The 21,082-nt window shown below is 46.9% G+C and overlaps 1 protein-coding gene across 1 annotated transcript in view; it reads right to left on the bottom strand.

Annotated features, from left to right (window-relative positions):
• WNT11 (Wnt family member 11) overlaps positions 1–20,545 on the bottom strand; it is a 62,121-nt gene extending 41,576 nt beyond the window's left edge. Inside the window, exons 1-3 of the mRNA XM_083610057.1 lie at positions 20,435–20,545; positions 16,661–17,276; positions 2,055–2,263 (exon numbers count right to left, since the gene is read on the bottom strand). Of these exons, the coding sequence (XP_083466183.1) occupies positions 2,055–2,131 (77 nt within the window). The 5' untranslated portion in view covers positions 2,132–2,263; positions 16,661–17,276; positions 20,435–20,545. The remainder of the gene's footprint in view (positions 1–2,054; positions 2,264–16,660; positions 17,277–20,434) is intronic.
• Positions 20,546–21,082: the final 537 nt, after the last annotated feature.

Here is a 21,082-nt window from a genome sequence, read left to right as displayed (position 1 = left end):
ATGCTCTATCAGCTGAGCTATCCCCACCCACCCAGACGACTCTACAGCAAATTTGAACACCCCAACACATTTTTAAAAGACATTAAACGGCCTCGGTCCAGTATATCTGAAGGAGCATCTCCACCCCTATCATTCTGCCCAGACACTGAGGTTCAGTTCCGAAGACCTTCTGGCGGTTCCCTCACTGCGAGAAGCCAAGTTACAGGGAACCAGGCAGAGGGCCTTCTCGGTAGTGGCGCCCACCCTGTGGAACGCCCTCCCACCAGATGTCAAAGAGAAAAATAACTACCAAACTTTTAGAAGACATCTGGAGACAGCCCTGTTTAGGGTAGCTTTTAATGTTTAACAGACCACTGTATTTTAATACTTTGTTGGAAGCCGCCCAGGGTGGCTGGAGAGACCCAGCTAGATGGGTAGGGTATAAATAAATTATTATTATTATGATTATTATTATTATTGGGTGGTGACCCAGCTAAGACAGGGATGGGAGCTTCCATCCTAGGTTCAAGAGCATCCCTCCCACACTGTCTATCCAGCCTCTGAGACTCTTCTCAGGCCAGCTTGAAGCTCCATTGGTGACCTTTTCAGTCCAAGTCTGGTTCAGAGATTAAAAAACCAGGAGTCAGTGGCATCTGGTCAGTAGATTGAACAGGAACACAGGCCATTTGGTGCCTTCTCCACTAGGGTGAAATGCATTGCATTTCTATTTAATTTATGGTTATTAATCCTACATTTGTGTCTATATGCATACATTACCATGTGTAAATCTTATGCAAATGGGTGTCCTCTTTTCTGCATAACTCACCACACTAGGACAAACTCACAGGCAGGGCCGGGTTTAGGTTTGATGAGGCCCTAAGCTACTGAAGGTAATGGGGCCCTTTATATGTCCAGCTGTCCTTTGTCAACAACAAATTGTCACTGTTTTTTTGTGTTGGATATATGCTAGATGGTAATTTATGGACCTAATAGGTATCTCAAGCCTTTTGCACATAACAAAATATGTATTTTATCAAAGTAATTGTTGAAAAGTCCATGCAGAATGTAGGCACCCTATATATAGAAAGGAGCAAACCAGTGATATTTTAGAGAGCAGGCTAGCAGGCGGGGCCCATGACTTACATCCTAGGAGCCTACACAACACAAAACACTGTTTCTGTATGTAGGTTTTATTTTATTTGTTTTTTTTATCTTATATTTTGGAAATGTACATCCAGTTTTTTTCTTTCAATTTCTTGGCGGGCCCCAAGAGAGTGGGGTCCTAAGCTGTAGCTTGTTTAGCTTATACATAAATCCGGCACTGATCACAGGCTAGAGTTGAGTCAACCAAAATCAGCTATCAGAGGAATCAAGGAACAACTTGGAACGAAATGGCGTGAGCTTTAGCTAAAGTCACGGTGTAAACTGTTGGGCTGACTTGAGTGATATTTCTCGACGTTCCCTGGCAAACAGAAAAGTCTGTCTTTCAAAATCTGACCAGTTTCCCTTAGCCAAAAGCGGTTGGGAGAGAAAGCTGTACATTACACACATCCACACAAACACCATCCATGCGGGTGGTATGTTTAAAGAGATTGTGTGCAATAAATATGGGTGAATGGTAGATTGGTGATTTGCAGAAGTCCAGCAAGACGGCTTGACTCCCAATTGTTTAACAACAGCAACAACAAAACAATTTTTTTCCTACCTAAATTGGGCTAAAGAAATGCTATCTAGGCACAGATATCTGTGTTGAAAAGACCATGAGTTCAGTTCTGGTACTGTAAATAAATCTATGGGCTTTCATTTTGTCTGTCGTTTGAACCTAGCTCTGGTTGGTAGATATTGGGGTTCCAGTAAGAAACCAAGTTAAAATTGCACACATTCCCCCAACTATTTTCACCGTTGGGGCAGATACATGAATAAACAAGGATAATGCGTCCCTCAGGCCTAGTTGGACCTTGGGTTTTCTGCCTCCACCCTGACACATGGTTTAAAGTATGTGGCAAACTTGCAAAATTGTCACACAATGCCTGGGCAGATTTTAAAAAATAATAATAATTAAAGACAACACTTACAACCACTTGATTCCATTGCAGGTCCCATTCTGCAGAACGAAAGCCAGGAAAAAGGCCACCAAAAATTGCCGTGTCATCTTTGCCCGGTTCTACCTCTCTTTTTTCGCCACGAAATCTCTTCAGGAAAAAATAAAAGTGGCTATTGGGAAAAGAAAAAAATCCCTCCTTTGTGGGGGAGGGAGGAGAGAGGAATTCCTCAAAACGCCAACCTGAAATTGAGGAAGCGGAGAAGAAAACAAAAACGGGTTAACGCCGCGCCTTTTTACATCTGTACCGAAAGAGAAATCAAACTGCAAAGGAGTGGTTTGCGAATCGCGAACGAAATTCGTGTTTCTGCCACCACGAAGCCCCCCCTGTTCTTAATAGAATCGATGTAGTCCCAGAGACAGGCAGACTGGATGGCTTGAATTACAGCAAAGGCACTCAAGTCCAATTGCATGGTTTTGGTTAACTCTGCATATGGCAGATTTTCATTCTTTATCCTGCCTTTATCCCTCCCCATTTATATATATATGTATGGCTGAGAAGAGGAAAGGAGGGGGGGAAATGTATGGACATCAAATCTCCACCCTCCCTGGAGGTTTTAATCTTCATCCTTTTTTCATTTGCAAATATATTAAAAGTCGAAGTGGAGGGAAAGAGCCCTTTTTTTTTAAGGAGACGAATTACAGGAACGGATGTCGGCTAATGGAGATGCCCTCTCCCTTTGCAGATGTTGGAGGCTGCCTGGAGTGCCTGTGAGGGATGCTCGAAGCTGCCTTCTGCCTCTTGATTTCCTTCGCACCTCATTAGGTAGAGTATCTCACTTCTCCCACATACTCAAACACCTGGACCCCAAGGAACAACCACAGCTGGGAATAAGCACGCAATTGCAAACAGCCTCTCTGCAGGAAGATCGCACAGGGCTTTGCAGGAGGTGTGCGTGTGTGTGGAAGGGATAATAATAGCCCAGGATTTAAATGCATTTATTGAATCCTTCTCTTCACTCAATGACCTCAGAAGTGCACACATGAAATGCATCAAGGCAGGGGGGAAATTGCACCAGTTTTCCCGGTTATAACGCTAGCATTTCTGTCCTGCTTCCTAGCGTTCCTTTCACACCTGCATTATGGAACGGAGGCTTCTGGACCAATATACAGTCATACCTCATGTTACATTTGCTTCACGATATGTTTTTTCAAGGTTGTGTCCCGCGGCGACCTGGAAGTACCGGAAAGAGTTACTTCCGGGTTTCGGCGCTCGCGCATGTGCAGACACACAAAATGACATCACTCGCATGCACATAAGCGCCAAATCGCAACCCGCACAGATGCACCGCTGCAGGTTGAGTTCTTTTCATGTTGCGAACGGGCCTCCGGAACGGATCCCGTTCGCAACCAGAGGTACCACTGTACTGGCATGCTAAATCTCATGCACACCAGTGGGTAACAGCAACAGACATTACTGGACAATGTCGCTACTCCTCCCTCCCTTTCTTGTTGTTTAGTCGTTTAGTCGTGTCCGACTCTTCATGACCCCCTGGACCAGAGCACGCCAGGCACTCCTGTCTTCCACTGCCTCCCACGGTTTGGTCAAACTCATGCTGGTAGCTTCGAGAACACTGTCCAGCCATCTCGTCCTCTGTCGTCCCCTTCTCCTCCCTTTCTACACATGTGCAATTCTGTTCCCAGATTATTCCTCCCTGAAAATGGTGGGTATTAACTGTCTGCTTTTATATTGCTAGAGGGACGAGGGTGGTGCTATGGGTTAAACCACAGAGCCTAGGACTTGCCGATCAGAAGGTCGACGGTTCGAATCCCCGTGATGGGGTGAGCTCCCGTTGCTCGATCCCTGCTCCTGCCAACCTAGCAGCTCAAAAGCACGTCAAAGTCCAAGTAGATAAATAGGTACCGCTCCGGCGGGAAGGTAAGTGGCGTTTCTGTGTGCTGCTCTGGTTCACCAGAAGCAGCTTAGTCATGCTGGCCACACGACCCGGAAGCTGTACGCCGGCTCCCTCGGCCAGTAAAGCGAGATGAGTGCTACAACCCCAGAGTCGTCCGTGACTCTACCAACCTTATTGTTTGTGCTTGTGAAATATGGACCACTTATAAACAGCATCTCCAACTTCTCGAAAGATTCCATCAACGGTGTCTCCAATAATTTTTACACATCACTTGGGAAGACAGGCAAACTAATGCCAGTGGCCTGGAACAGGCAAAGATCACCAGTGTTGAAGCAAAGATTCTTCAACATCAACTTCATTGGACTGGTCATGTTGTGAGGGTTCCTGATTATTGTCTTCCAAAGCAACTACTCTATTCCGAACTTAAAAATGGAAAGCGTATTCTGGTGGTCAGCAAAAGAGGTTTAAAGACTGTCCCAAGGCAAATCTTTAAAAATGTAGTATAAACACCAACAACTGGGAAACACTTGCCTGCAAGCACTCCAGTTGGAGAACAGCCTTTCCCAAAGATGTCATGGGCTTTGAAAACACTCGAACTCAGGACGCAAGGGAGAAACACGCTAAGAGGAAGGCACGCTTGGCAAATCCTCACCATGATCAGCTCCTGCCCGGAAACCTATGTCCCTGCTGTGGAAAGATGTGTGGATTTAGAATTGGCCTCCACAGCCACTTACGGACTCACTGTTAAAACCGCATTCATGGAAGACAATCTTACTCGGCTACGAGTGATCGCCAAAGAAGAAGAGACATGTTTTTTAACTGATGGATGCGTAATTGGTTACTTGACTGCGCTTTCAGCGGCCCTCCACTCCCATAAGAGGAAGACATAAATAACGATAAATAATCTCCAAGCAAGGATTTCGTAGGACTGCAGCCTTACTTAGAAATAAGTTTGGACTGTGGTCAATAAGATTTCCTTCCCGCTGAAAGCGATCCAAGATGGATCAGACTGTGCATCTTAGAATCATAGAATGGTGGAGTTGGAAGGGACAGCAAGGATCATCTAGTCCAACTCCCTGCTTATCTTAAGGCTGTACTATGGAAAAGAATGTAGCAAGGTGCGTTACACTGAGATGGACCAATGGTCTAGGTAGCTCAGCGTTGTCTACATTGTCTGGGATTGACCCTGAGACCTTCTCTTACAGAGTCTGCTTTGCTACTGAGTTACAGCCCTTACTTCCATTAGATAGAATTAGGTGGGTGGGGGGGAAAGAGAGGGAGTTTTTCTCAAATATATGGCTAGGCTGTGAAGGTACAACTATGTATGATTTCTTTGCGCCCAGTTGCCTGAGTGAGGGGCAGCCTTCAGTCCCTGCCAATTGCCTGAGGATTCCAGGAGCTATCACCACCTCTTTTAAATGACGTGATTCTGCTGTTGTGAAGTGTGGCCTTGCATGACAAGAAACGACTCGTGCCTTGCTAGGTCTCTGCAGTGAATAGTGTAGCGGTTAGAGTGTCGGTCTAGGAGACCCGGGTTTAAAGCCTACTTGGGCATAAAGCTGTTGTTACGACTGATGTCTTTCGCATGTCTGCTGTGATAAATAAAGGGTGACGTTTCAGCAAAGAGACTGAGCTGCGAATCAATCCATGTATCTGTTTGCTGCATTTTTAGGCCGCCCAACTGAAGAGGGAAAAAATCCTGGGTGGTTTACAAGTTAAAACCGTCAGGCGTACGAGTAAAGCTATAAAACCATGAAACCGCAAAGCCAGTGCAGACTACGGCAAGCAAGAGAGAGTGCAATTGCTGTAGCAAATCAACAAATATTTAGTTTCAAAGCTTGCCTCTGCTGTGAACATGCAGGGTAGCTTTAAGCAGACCTCAAGATTCCTATCTGCAATATGGGAAATAATGCAAATGACCGATTTATACAGTATATATGAACCAGCCTTATCTTTGTGATTATGAGGAAGAAGCAGCAGCAGCAGCAGCAGTTGGAACATGTGCAGAGGAGGTTGACCAAGGTGATCAAGGGCCAGGAAACCAGCTCTGATTATGGGATGCGAAACACAAGAGCAGTCAAGTACAACATTCCTAGAGTGAACATGTTTACACATGGGGAGGAATGTTTGTCCAGCCAGCAGGTAAACTTACTGTTTCCTTCTTGGCAGGGACAGACTTCCTCTGCATGTGACTAGAGGTGGGCTTGGCCTCACCTGTGCAGGTAACGACAAAAGCACAGGGCAGGGCAGCCATCTCTCTATGACTACTTTCGTTGAAGAAGCAACATCTGCTTAGCCAAAGATGCTCTCTTCCAGCCAAGAGAGGACAAAGGGACTGTCTCCTTATGAGATAGTGTCCAGATGTATGTTACTTTTCTAAGCTAAGTCTGTCTTCTGGGATCCAGTTGTGAACAGAATGTGAGTGAGTAAACTCTTTTTATACTTTTATAGAAGACTGTGTCGTGTCTTATCTTTTATGAGGGAAAAGGGGAAATACCAGAACAGTTATTATAGAGGCTTTAGAGAGCCTGATCGAACACATCCGCTGTGAGTTTAAAAAGGGGAATGTTGCTCTGCTAAATTGTGAACTTGTTTACACAAGTTGGAAAGGCTATAATCAAACAATATATCCTCTCCTGCATCCCTGAACATTCCCACACTGATGAGGAACTGTTGAGGCAGTTGGGTATTGTCAGAGCTACCCTAGGTCCCAGCTCACAAAGGACCAACACTGCTTCGTTGTTAAGTATAAAAGTCTTTATTGAAGTTCAGTTTCACTTCCAGAGCCGCAGCGCGCAGCCCCACGTCTAAAGTGTCAGACCACTGATGCTCCGTCTGAGTCTCCTCCCCCTTGACACCAATTTAAGATTCTAGCCTTGCTCCACCTTCTCCGCTGCTCCTTCCTCCTCTGGGTCCGCCTGCCCGCCGGGGTTCCGCCCTTTCTAGCCTCTTCTCCCGCTGATTCCCCTGAGCCTTCTCCCTCCCTCCGGCGGGCTTTAGGAGCTGGTTCCCCATCCGGGTCTCCTGCTGTTCCGCGCGCCTGCACATTTGAACTTGGCGCGCGCGCCCAGCCAGCAGCTTTCCTCCTGACCGTTCCACTGCTGCTGTCACTGCTTCCCCCCATCGGGGGGGCTAGCTGCAACTGACCTCCCCTCCGTTGGAGGCGTGGTCAGCCCTGACTCCCTCTCTGGAGGAGACACTGCCCCTGACACATGTGACTCCTCCCCCCCACTACGCTCTGGTGGGGAAACTGGTCCCGATCCTCCACTGCTGCTTTGGGGTTCCCCTCTGGCTCCTTGTTTCTGGTGCGTCCCCCCTGGGACCCCCCTTGCCCTGACCATCGGCGCCCCCTTCTGGGAATCTTCTGATTCGCTGGAGAAGCTCATGGAATCTCTCGGGCCACTGTCATACTCCCCTACGCTGCCCTCGGATTCTTCCCCTTCGCTCTCCCAATCCTCTCTCCCCTGTGCTCCTGCTCCTGATTCCCTGACAGGTATGTTTAGCCTGGAGAAGAGAAGACTGAGAGGTGATAGAATTGCCAACGTCTGAAGAGTTGTCGCTTGGAAGATGGAGCAAACTTTCCTTCTACTGCTCCAGAGGGCAAGACCCGAACCAATGGATTCCAATGGCAAGAAATGAGGTTCCGACTAAACATCGGGAAGAACTTTCTGACAGTAAGAGCTGTTCGACAGTGGAATTGTCTCCCTCGGGAGGTTGTAGACTTTCCTTCCTTGGGGGCTTTGAAGCAGAGGTTAGTTGTCTACCTGTCATGTATGATCTTGTTGAGATTCCTTCATTGCAGGGGGTCGGACTAGATGACCCTAGGGTCCCTCCCAGCTCTGCAATTCTTTGATCCTAACAACACGATAATGTGGGTAAAGCATAAGGCGCACTCTAAATATTGTTAGAAATGTGATCAAACCCACTCTGTCTCTCACACACCCTTTCACACACACTTTCCATTTTTAAGTTTGGAATAGCGTAGTTGCTTTGAAAGACGATAATCAGGCTAGATAACTATTTGACTGAACAATTTCCATGATACAGGAGACTTCAAACAACCACTAAAAGTGTTGGAATCTACAGGAGCCTCAGTGAACAGATGCATCTTACATACCCTCCAACATTTCTCTTGTGTATATAAAGGTAAAGGTAAAGGGACCCCTGACCATTAGGTCCAATCGTGGCCGACTCTGGGGTTCCGGCGCTCATCTCACTTTACTGGTCGAAGGAGCCGGTGTACAGCTTCCGGGTCATGTGGCCAGCATGACTAAGCCGCTTCTGGCGAACCAGAGCAACGCACAGAAACGCCGTTTACCTTCCCGCCGGAGCGGTACCTATTTATCTACTTGCACTTTGACGTGCTTTCGAACTGCTAGGTTGGCAGGAGCAGGGACCGAGCAACAGGAGCTCACCCCATTGCAGGGATTCAAACCGCCGACCTTCCGATTGGCAAGCCCTAGGCTCTGTGGTTTAGACCACAGTGCCACCTGCGTCCCCTGGTGTATATAGGGACGTCCTATTCCATATCCTCCAACATTTCTCTGATGAATATAGGGATGTCCTAAGGAAAAGCAGGACATTCTACATCCAGGATCAAATCAGAAACCAGGACGGCTTCTGTAAATCCAGGACTGTCCCTGGAAAATAGGGACACCTGGAGGTCTCCTAGGCACAAGGGCTATGTTCTGCCTCCACTGTCTGAATGTGCATTCCTGCTGGGGAGAGTTGCTGTTGCTCTCTAGTTATGCTTTCAGCCTTCCCATAATAGGCAGCTGGTTGGCCACTGGTAAGCGTAGGAAGCTGGACTAGATGGGTCTTCGGCCTGATCCAGCCAAGCTGCTCTTATGCTCTTACACACCCTACTTTTTATGAGTGCGTTTGAACCACCTGGGAGAGTCAGGGGAGATCAATCTCTGAGCATGACTCTGGAGGAGAGAGCTGTGCTCTGCTGTGTGTGTTAGAAAGTTTTCGTCCAGGGAGTCCCACCGGCCACGGAATCTACTCTCTCCAAACGCCGTTCCTGGAAAAGTGCCATTATAAAGAGCAGACTTGTCTTGGCAGACCTCCTCTTCTAACTTCTTTTTTAAAAAAATATCCCCAATCATTGCAAGCAGAGATAAGTTCAGTCCATCGCTGGCCATTTTTATCCCAGCTTCTGCCTCTGCTGCCACTGGAGTGTTTCAAATGCCTTTTATCTCTGCCCCAAAGAAGCCCCACTTGAAAACTTCACTCCTTAAAGCATTCGCTGCACTGCTTGAAATGGGCTATTTTGGAGCCTCTATCTCTCTGATGGATTTGGGCTTCTTAACAACACGGGCTCCTGTTGCTGCTGTTTCTTAAAGCAGCAGTTTGCGATATTCCAGAGGTGAAACTCAAAAGCCCAATTTGCAGAGCGCAGATCCTGAGAAAAACCAGCCGTAACGTACCAACATTGCACTGTTTTCTCCAAATAATTCAACAAAACGAACAGGATCTGCTGCTATGCATTCCTTCCCAATCATCTCTATCATTAACTGCTGAATAATGGGCCAATAACAATGAAATCAATTGGCCTTAGTTTAGTCTTTGGGACTAAAATGGGCTGAATTTGTGTTTTTATTCCATTGGGTGATGGGTTTTATTCCTGATGGCTCTGCCTGATGACTCATCCAAAGTCTATTCTCTCCTTAAATGCTATTTGTTTACTTGTTTAGTCGTGTCTGACTCTTTGTGACCCCATGGACCAGAGCACACCAGGCACTCCTGTCTTCCACTGCCTCCCGCAGTTTGGTCAAACTCATGCTGGTAGCTTCGAGAACACCGGCCAACCATCTCGTTCTCTGTCATCTCCTTGTGCCCTCCATCTTTCCCAACATCAGGGTCTTTTCCAGGGAGTCTTATCTTCTCACGAGGTGGCCAAAGTATTGGAGCCTCAGCTTCAGGATCTGTCCTTCCAGTGAGCACTCAGGGCTGATTTCCTTCAGAATAGATCGGTTTGATCTTCTTGCAGTCCATGGGACTCTCAAGAGTCTCCTCCAGCACCAGAATTCAAAAGCACCAATTCTTCGGCGATCAGCCTTCTTTATGGTCCAGCTCTCACTTCCATACATCACTACTGGGAAAACCATAGCTTTAACTATGCGGACCTTTGTTGACAAGGTGATGTCTCTGCTTTTTAAGATGCTGTCTAGGTTTGTCATTGCTTTTCTCCCAAGAAGCAGGCGTCTTTTAATTTTGTGACTGCTGTCACCATCTGCAGCGATCATGGAGCCCAAGAAAGTAAAATCTCTCACTGCCTCAATTTCTTCCCCTTCTATTTGCCAGGAGGTGATGGGACCAGCGGTGGTGCTTAATTTTGGACAGATTGCATTTTAAAGAATTGCACTTGATGAACAAAGACTCACCCAGTCTACCTAAGAAAGTCTACTATCATGGTCACGATGGCTTTGCTCTGCCTGCAGCAATGCTCCTGAGTACCAGTTGCAGGAAAAGCCAGGAGGGTAGAGTGCTCTTGTGCTTGGTGCTCGCTTATTGACAACTGGTTGGCCACTGTGAGAACAGGATGCTGATCTAAATGAGACTTTGGCTTCATCCAGCATGCCATATAAGAAGAACCTTTTGTACACCAGATGAAGACCTTTGGATTCACACAAATTTTAAATAGCTAGTCTGGGCCTCTTGGGTTTTTTAAAAAATTTCTATTTCCACTTTGGGAGTGCAATGGGCTTCTTCCACCATTGCAACTTTTGATTCAACTGTTATGTTTTATTTTCTATTTACGGTGGTACCTCGGGTTAAGAACTTAATTCGTTCTGGAGGTCCGTTCTTAACCTGAAACTGTTCTTAACCTGAAGCACCACTTTAGCTAATGGGGCCTCCCGCTGCCGCCGTGCGATTTCTGTTCTCATCCTGAAGCAAAGTTCTTAACCTGAGGTACTATTTCTGGGTTAGCAGAGTCTGTAACCTGAAGCGTTTGTAACCCAAGGTACCACTGTAAATTGGACTTTTTCTTCTTTATTGCAAGGCATCAGAAAACTTTATTTTATGGGGTGGCATGTAGACCATTTTTTAATTATTTTTTTTAGAAGACCAGTATTTCTGCCAGAATGGAGATTCTTAGGATCAAAACATCAGCAGGTGGAGAAAAATGTGTCACATATTTTGCAAGCTCCTTTTGCATACCCTGAGGTCACAGGGAGCTAAAGGTGTAACCTGAAGAGGAATTTCTAAGGGGAGGAAAGGATGAGGGATGGGGTGGTGAAATCGGATGTGTTGTTTACAAAGGTGAAAAGTCAGGTCACAAGTCAAGGCAGGAACAAGTGGCTTGTTATCTCCTGCTACTAACCTGACCCTGTTTGTCTTTGGCTGAGTTGTCCCCCAACCCCCTTTTTAAACACATCTGTGTGAGTTTGTAGAAAAAGATAGCTTTGGCTGCTGTTGGCTTTAAAAAGAGGAAATGGACATATTTGTGGGCGGTGGCAAATGTTGGTGTGCAGGGAGAAAGAAATGTTGATGCTTGCTTGGGGGAAACATGCAGGCAGCTTTATTGAGCCATTTAATAAAGGACATCACCTTGCCAACAAAGGTCCGTCTAGTTAAAGCTATGATTTTCCCAGTAGTGATGTATGGAAGTAAGAGCTGGACCATAAAGAAGGCTGATCGCTGAAGAATTGGTGCTTTTGAATTCTGGTGCTGGAGGAGACTCTTGAGAGTCCCATGGACTGCAAGAAGATCAAACCGATCCATTCTGAAGGAAATCAGCCCTGAGTGCTCACTGGAAGGACAGATCCTGAAGCTGAGGCTCCAATACTTTGGCCACCTCATGAGAAGAGAAGACTCCCTGGAAAAGACCCTGATGTTGGGAAAGATGGAGGGCACAAGGAGAAGGGGACGACAGAGGATGAGATGGTTGAACAGTGTTCTCGAAGCGACCAACGTGAGTTTGACCAAACTGCGGGAGGCAGTGGAAGACAGGAGTGCCTGGTGTGCTCTGGTCCATGGGTTCCGAAGATCAAGCAGCAGGTTTTCATCTATCTTTGGCTACAACTGGGTGTCTTTTTGAATCAAAATGACAGGCTGGACCTTTCAAACCTGCACTGATTATGACCATGGATTTGAAAACTGCACTGATTTCAACCACCCATTTCAAAGCTGAACTGATTTTGATCACTGATTTCCCCCCATTTTGAATTCATGAAAAATGCCAATTACAAGGCTGCTGGCTGTTTATATTTAAGGAGGGAAGTTAAAAGCTTTGCTTTTTAATCAGATATTGAAGATATTTTGGGCGCTGTGTTATCTTGCTACTGTTTCCTATTGGCTGTTACATCCATATATCAACATTTTTTCACAAAAATGTATACTGCTCTGATCTCCTATGGGAGGAAAAGCGGGATATAAATGATGTTAAACTAATGGATTGTTTTAAAGAAAACATTCCTTTAATTAACTCTCGTGTCATGCCTCCCTAAATGTTATGTAAGACAAGGGAAGAAAGAGAGAGACAGGGATTATATTTTCAGCCGCAAGATGACATTACTCTTGTTAACATCTAGTTCCAAGTCATTGAAAGTTTGCAGGATGGAGCTCTGCCAGGACCAGATGTTTTGGAGTTCAGGAGAAATCCTGTCTGTGGCACTTTGCCTTCGACAAAATGTAAGAATAATTTGGGGGCAATTTACACAATCGGCAACTATATATATATGGTAAAGCATGTCTTGAACTACCAATTCAGGCTACAGAAGGGGGTGGGTTGCATTGTCTGGCTACCCCTTCCCAACAAAACCATTTGCAGCCCATGAATAAATAGCTTAGAATCATAGCATTGTAGAGTCGGAAGGGACCCTGAGGGTCATCTAGTCCAACCCCCTGCAACGCAGCTGTCCCGTACAGGGATCAAACCTGCAACCTTGTCCTTATCAGCTCTAACCGACTGAGCTATTTCCTCAGCTTATCAAGAGAGAAGACGAAACCAAACTTTCCTCCCTGACATGCTATGTTTCCCATTGCATGGAGTTGTGCTCCCGTTCTCCACAAAGGGAAAACAGTCATAAGCCCAGCTCAATTTAGATGCGGTTGTTAAGTTCAGCGGGTCTACTCTGAGTAAAAACTTAGTTGAAGACCACCCAGAATATACAGTGGTACCTCAGGTTAAGAATTTAATTCATTCTGGAGGTCCGTTCTTAACCTGAAACTGTTCTTAACCTGAAGCACCACTTTAGCTAAATGAGGCCTCCCGCTGCCGCCACGTGATTTCTGTTCTCATCCTGAAGCAAAGTTCTTAACCCGAGGTACTATTTCTGGGTTAGCAGAGTCTGTAACCTAAAGTGTCTGTGACCCGAGGTACCACAGTGTATTGAAGGCTTAAGCATGCAGCTACCTTATATAAAGAGACGCGGGTGGCGCTGTGGGTTAAACCACAGAGCCTAGGACTTGCTGATCAGAAGGTCGGCGGTTCGAATCCCCGCAACGGGGTGAGCTCCTGTTGCTCGGTCCCAGCTCCTGCCAACCTAGCAGTTTAAAAGCACGTCAAAGTGCAAGTAGATAAATAGGTACTGCTCCGGTGGGAAGGTAAATGGCATTTCCGTGTGCTGCTCTGGTTCGCCAGAAGCGGCTTAGTCATGCTGCCCACATGACCCGGAATCTCCCTCGGCCAATAAAGCCAGATGAGCACCGCAACCCCAGAGTCGGCCACGACTGGACCAAAGGATCAGGGGTCCCTTTACCTTTAGGAACATGGAAACTGCGTTAAAGCACTGGTGCATTAGCCCATTATTGTCAACAATGACTGGCAGCAGCTCCCTGGGGTCTTGGGCAGAGAGAGTCTCCCCCTGCCCATTAGTGATTGAACCCAGGGTCCTCTGCACATGCAACACTGAGCTACAGCCCTGCCCATTGAAAAACCAGTTTTCTTTTTCATGCAACGTAAGAACATCAAATGCCTTTAGGAAGCCCCTGGGCACCTATGAGAGCAACAGCACACCTGCCTCTCTGCACCCAGCACCTAGTATTCAAAGGCAAAATATATTCAGCCACACCCCAGTTTGAATTAGAGTACAGCCGCCCGGGGCCAGAAAAGCTTGTTTTGTGAGCCTGATCCTACCTTTGAAAAACAGCCGGCTCTCCTTGAATGCAGTCAGAAAGCAGCTAAAGACCGGCCTGAAGGCGCGTGGGGCTACCATCTTTCTGAACCTAATAAGCAGGTCTAGGTCAGCTCTCTGAGAACCACACGTAGGACACATACATAAAAGGCAGAATACAAATGTAAGAGGTGGGAGCCAGATTCCCAAACCTTGATGAAGTTTCATTTATAGCCTGTTAGGCCGACGGAGGTTTGTTGTTTTTCTCTTGTAGGTTTCTATGGAAAGTATTTTTGTGTTCTCGCACACTGTAAAACACACCCTGTGTTCCTCAGATGGAGGACAGTCTGGAAATTTAAAATATAAATATGCAGAATGCGCTTTCCCCCTTTGCAAAATTCACAACAGGGACGCGCCTGCCAGCAATTATATCTGGCTCATCCTGACCGCAGGTTTGGATTTGCAAATCCAGACTCCTATGAAATCACATCTGTGGAGTGGTTGGCGGGGGGGAGGCGGAGAAAGAAAGCAAATATTTTCCAACACCCAAAAGTCTGCACCCATGACGTTTTGTCTTTACTAGGTGAATTGCCGTCTGCCTGGGACGCAGTTAAACAGATCATGTTGCCGCCCCATAGAAGTCCACCCTCCTGCAGCATCTACTGTTTCCCCCCAGTTCTCAGTGCACCCCCTTTTTCATCTAAAGGGTCCCCACAACCTTCGAAAGCTTGCTGGCTCAGTCAAACCTCCTGAATCGTGCCTATCATCAGTTTTTAACAACGGCAACAAAATGAACCTGCCTTTCCAGCTGTTTTAGGGACAAGGAACACCTGCCTTCTGCTTGCGGGTGTTTGCAAGAGCCACTGTGTGCTTTCGTAAAAATGCGAGGCATATTTTATACTACTAATAATAATTGGTCGTTATATTAATTGGCATTTTAAAGGATTTCTTTTTCTCGATGCTTTTATTCATTTTGCTCTATTCTTGCATGCTGCGCAGCACATTTCTGTACTCGTATAAAAGTACGGATTATAAATGCTTCGATAAATAAGCAAACGAGAGTGCTGTTACAATTCTGGGCATATTTAAGGTGGAGGAAGTTCAGCTGAGTTGAGTGCAGCTTACAAACCAAAAAAGTATCCCTAGATCATGGATGGGCCCCCACTGTCAGCTATCTACCAAACTGGCAGCCCAAGTCCATGCATGCTTACTCATGAGTAGGACCCATTTTATAAGCGCCCCCCCACCTTCCAATGAACAGCATCCCAGCTCAACTCTGCATATGGTTGCTCAGAATTAATTCCCACTGAGTTCAATGGAATATTGTCCAACAAGTGCGTTTAGGGGTATAGAATCCTATACACATTTACACCAGGAAGTCCCATTGGGTGCAACGGGGCTTACCACTTCTGGGTAGAAATGCTCCAGTTTAAATGTCAGCAAGCTTGCCACCTGACTGCCAACAGCTCCTTTTTTTCTTTTTTTGCTCCCAGAATATTATCTAGGGATGTCTCCAGCGCAATTCGCATTGAGAGCAGGAGAGCTCAAAGGGTCTTATGCAACAGGCATTCTTGATGGCTTGCGCTCCAAGTTTCTAGACCTCGTGATATCGCGAGGAGGGCGAATCCAATTAAAATGCATTCCCTCGAGAAAGTGACGTACATTGTGGCGCAAAGGCAGAATAAATGTTGGCAGCGTTATATTAAAAGGGGAAGGGGGCCTTCCTGAATTCTGGTTCTGTGTGTTCGGAAATAGGAACGTGACTATTCTTCTATATTTCAAGCAATCCGGAATCAGAGGTTACACTTGAAAGAAAGGCGCTTGTTTATTAAGAGCCACAGGTGTGTGTTACAGCGGGTCACACGCGGACCCCTCTCTGTCTGCACGTCCGGATAATCCGCATCTAGAGATAGTTTCCCAGCATATAGATAACGAGAGCAGCAGTTTCTTTCTCCAGAGAGCAGCCTGGCAAGCCACGGCGCATCTGCTTCCATAACCACATCGCGTCGCATTTCCTGCTCTCTCTTTTTACAAAAACGCTGACTTCTTTTAAAAATAAGAGGGCTTTACATGCAGGCTCAGCAACCCCGACCCCTTTTAAACGCGGGGGTTTTGCAGCAGCGCAACGCGCCTCTTGGCCGAAGTACCAAACGCTTGCGCTTTCTGCTCACGCGTCGCCGCTCCGGGTTTGGAAACCCTGACTTTTTGCCATTCCTGTTTTGCAAAACTGGCCAACTGTCGCCAGTCAAGGGGTGTGTGAAACACACACACACAAAGCTGTGGCTGTTTTAAATAAATAAAACGTGTGTGTGTGTGTGTGTGTGTGTGTGTGTATACACACTAACATAAACAGCTTCCACGGACTTGCATTTCCACCCTCCGAAACAACGCAGCGCCGTCTTGTCAGTTTCATTGTAGCAGACCACACAGCGCCGCTTAAGCGTAATTGGGTATCCGGGCGCATCAACTTTCAGTCAATGAATAAATCCCAGACTTTCCGAGCAAGCCGGATCTAGTCGATCTCCTCACCCTCCCAGATCATTCAGCCAGGAATTACTAGAACCCTCCTCTCCCCAACCCAAACCAAGCCTCAAAGGATCGCAGCGTTCACTAGTAAAAAAAAAAAAAAAAACAGCAACAGAAAGTTCCTCGCTTCTCCTTACCTTTTGGCAGCGGTGGGCCGGGGGAAATCTTCCTTGTCCCTTCTCCAAAATCGTCTTCCAAAAACTGGGCTGGGGAAGGAATGGGATTCGAGGTGGGCGATCGCTTCAACAGCCCCGCTTCTTCAAATGTTTCCTGGGCAGAGAGAACGCCTCGGTTTTGCAGATGTTAGCAGTCCAAGATACGGTTCCCAAACACGGTTCCCGAGTGCAGGAAGGTCAGCCGGAGGGAAAATAGATGTTAAACTGAAAAACACACAGCTAGGACGGGCGAGGGATTTGGAGAGAGAGAAAGAAAAAGAGACGGCTGGGAAGTTGGAGCGGAGGAGCAAATCGGGAAGGAGGGGAAAAATGATTGCAAAAAAATAATAATAATGCAAAAGAGGCTCTGGGAAGATGTTGCAAAGTGCGCGTCTTTTTCTCTGTGTGTGTGTGGCTCCTGAGTCGCAGGCGATCGCCTCTTCTTCTTCCTAAACCCCCGTCCAGCTCCACAGCTGCAAAAGTCCTTTATGCCTCTTCTCCGGCTGACGGAACCTGCTTTTATGCGCTCCTCGGGGCTTTGATGTGAGTGGTGATGTCAGCCCGTATTAGCATAACAAAAACGTGCGGGATTTACTGCCTTGGAGAGAGAGAGAAAAAAATACAGGACAAATAAAACGTGTTTGATCTGTTCAGCGGGGAGTTGACAAAAAAAGAGGGGGGGGAGTATATATTTGCCCAGGATTCCCCCCCCCCCGCGACACACAACACTGTCCCTCTGCAGGCCCCCCTGCAGCAAAACTCCTCTCGCGTTTCCCCCTTCCGTGCACAGAAATAAACGCCAGAGGGCAGGCGGGTGAGCGTGGAAAGAAGCCGCAGGTTGTTGCGCGCAGGCTTAAGCGCCACTGCAGACGGATCCCAGGAGCCTTGCCTCATAAGAACCCAGCTCTCCTGGGTCAAGCGGAAAGGGGTCCATTCCAGTCCCTTATCTGGCAGCACCGGATTTAGAGTGGTACTGCTGGCTTCCTCCACAGGGAGCCAAGCTGATGATGCACAAAATAGTGAACTTCAGAGCATGTGCAGGATGCAAGGTGAGACAAGGGGTGCTTTAACAAACTCTGTTCCCAAAGGAATCATCGTTCTGCCCGGACACTGAGGTCCAGCTCTGAGGGCCTTCTGGCGGTTCCCTCACTACGAGAAGCCAAGTTACAGGGAAACAGGCAGAGGGCCTTCTCGGTGGTGGCACCCGCCCTGTGGAACACCCTCCCACCAGATGTCAAAGGGAAAAACAACTACCAGACTTTTAGAAGACATATGAAGGCAGCCCTGTGTAGGGAAGCTGTTAATGTTTGATCCATTACTGTATTTTAATATTTTGTTGGAAGCCGCCCAGAGTGGCTGGGAAAGCCCAGCCAGATGGGCGGGGTTTATTTATTTATTTATTTATTTATTTATTTATTTATTCCCAGTCCATCTGACTGGGTTGCCCCAGCCACTCTGGGTGGCTGCCAACATATATAAAATAATTAGACATTACAAAGCTTCCCTATACAGTGGTACCTTGGGTTACAGACGCTTCAGGTTACAGACTCCGCTAACTGAGAAATAGTACCTCGGGCTAAGAACTTTGCTTCAGGATGAGAACAAAAATTGTGCTCCGGCAGCGCAGCGGCAGCGGGAGGCCCCATTACCTAAAGTGGTGCTTCAGGTTAAGAACGGACCTCCGGAACGAATTAAGTTCTTAACCCGAGGTACCACTGTACAGGGCTGCCTTCAGATGTCTTCTAAAGGTTGCATAGTTACTCATCTCCTTGACACCTGGTGGGAGGGCGTTCCACAAGGAGGGTGCCACTACCAAGAAGGCCCTCCTGTCTGGTTCCCTGTAACCTCACTACTCGCAGGGAGGGAACCGCCAGAAGGCCCTCAGAGGAGGACCTCAGAGTCTGGGCTGAGCGATGGAGATGGAGACTCTCCTTCAGGTCTACAGGGCCAAGGCCGTTTAGGGCTTTCAAGGTTAGCATCAACACTTTGAATTATGTTTGGAAACGTACTAATGAGACTCTTAAATTCAGGGTACTGGATTCGAGCCCCATGTTGGGCAAAAGGTTCCCGCATCGCAGGGGGTAGGAGTAGATGACCCCCGTGGTCTCTACAATGTGATGATTGCGAAAATAGGAAATATTGCGGAGGCACCAAATTTTGCCCTTGCTCAGGGTGCCAGGTTACCGAAGTCTGCCCCTGCATTAAGGTCTGGCAGTGGACATTCTGATGCCCCAAAGAGGAGGCAAGAAGCAGGAGCTGGGTGCAGCAGTGCTCTCCCCATTTGTGAATTCAATGACAAACCTAGACAGCATCTTAAAAAGCAGAGACATCACCTTGCCAACAAAGGTCCGTATAGTTAAAGCTATGGTTTTCCCAGTAGTGATGTATGGAAGTGAGAGCTGGACCATAAAGAAGGCTGATCGCCGAAGAATTGATGCTTTTGAATTCTGGTGCTGGAGGAGACTCTTGAGAGTTCCATGGACTGCAAGAAGATCAAACCGATCCATTCTGAAGGAAATCAGCCCTGAGTGCTCACTGGAAGGACAGATCGTGAAGTTGAGGCTCCAATACTTTGGCCACCTCATGAGAAGAGAAGACTCCCTGGAAAAGACCCTGATGCTGGGAAAGATGGAGGGCACAAGGAGAAGGGGACGACAGAGGACGAGATGGTTGGACAGTGTTCTCGAAGCTACCAACATGAGTTTGACCAAACTGCGGGAGGCAGTGGAAGACAGGAGTGCCTGGTGTGCTCTGGTCCAGGGGGTCACGAAGAGTCAGACACGACTAAACGACTAAACAACAACAACAAGCAACTGGAATTCAGGTGCAATGTTGTCTCCCACAGTGGAAGTATCAGGGCCGACCCACCCACGAGGCTAAGTGAGGTGACTGCCTCAGGTGTCGAGGTCCACAGAGCAGCAGATCCAGCCTCCAATGAATGCAAAACCAAAATGGCTGCCACCATTTACGGTAACCTTACTCTTTGCTTTCACCCTGCTCAGACTGAAGAGCTTTCCATCTGTTTCATATATGATTTCTACTCCGGTGGGGAGTCTCCCTTCGGCAAAGTGTAGGATCATGGCAATGAACATAGTGAATAGAGTTGGGGCAATAACACAACCCTGTTTAACACCTGATCCCACTGTGAACGATTCACTTTGAGAGCCATTGTTATCTGCGATTGTTGCCGTCATATTATCATGGAGGAGCCGAAGGATATTCACAAATTTATCTGAGCAGCCAATTTTCAGAAGGGCGTTACGATTTACAGCATCAGAAGCCTTAGTCGGGTCAATAAACGTCTAATACAGGGGTTTGGTTTTGCTCTCTGCATTTTTCTTGAAGCTGTCGAGCGGTGAAAATGATGTCCACTGTCCCCTAGAAGGCCGGAAACCATTTTTGGATTTAGGAAGGGTCACCTCAGATATGGTTTGCAAAAAACCTTGCAAGAATTTTTCCGGCCGCAGCTCATAGAGAGATGCCTTGATAGTTTCCGCAAAAATCAGTTCTGTCACCTTTTTTAAAGAGGACCTGTGGATCCAGAATTGGCCTCCGCAGTCACTTACGGACTCACTGTTAAAACCGTGTTTATGGAAGACAATCTTACTCGTCTACGAGTGATCGCCAAAGGAGAAGAAGAAGGTGGTTGGCCACTGTGAAATTTGCCATTGCCATTGCCATTGGCGCTGTGAAATTTGCCAGCAAGCATTTCTTACATTCCAAAGTCAAAAGGAAACACAACTTTTAATAACTCACCTTTGGTTCCCTCTTGACAGAACATGCCCAAAAGCAAACAGATTAACAAATAATAAACAGGTGTGTGCCCTGAACCTACAGCCTCACCAATTAAAGTTTGCCTTGCATGATTCCACTGCGGCCCTAGGAAAAAGAAACACTGTGCGTAATAAATTAAGCGTTTCTGTTTGCAAAAGCAGCAGCAAGATATAAAATAACAACGCCACAGCCTGCCCAAGGATTTAAGATGTGTAAACTTTTAAATGGGTTATTCTCCCTTCTCCCCGCCCCCTTTCCCCCAGCAAATGGCTTAGGCCTCCATATTTTCTGCTCCATAGGAAATCTTCATGCTAGAATTGTCCTGAACACGATTCCAGGGTATGGCTAATGATTACCAAGAAAAATAAGCAAGTTAACCTTTCAGCCGGAACTCTTTCATGTTACCTTTCCAAAGGCTGGCTGCTATTGACTGATTCCACCGGCTGATTTCATAAGTAAACCTGAGCAATATTAATATTTTCTAGGCGGAGTTTTTCTTTTGCTGAATGTATCCTCCCATCTGATAAAGAGGCTGAAAGGGCAGAGGTAAAATGCCAGAGGAAGTGCGTGGAAGATTGGGAAGTTGCGGGTGCACACACACACAAAAACTCTGTTAAGTATTACAACTAA

The sequence above is a fragment of the Podarcis filfolensis genome (genome assembly GCF_964270895.1).
Source record: "Podarcis filfolensis genome assembly, chromosome: 4".
Taxonomy (NCBI): domain Eukaryota; kingdom Metazoa; phylum Chordata; class Lepidosauria; order Squamata; family Lacertidae; genus Podarcis; species Podarcis filfolensis.
Note: the sequence above shows the minus strand (reverse complement) of the source record. Positions and strands in the feature narration are given on the sequence as shown.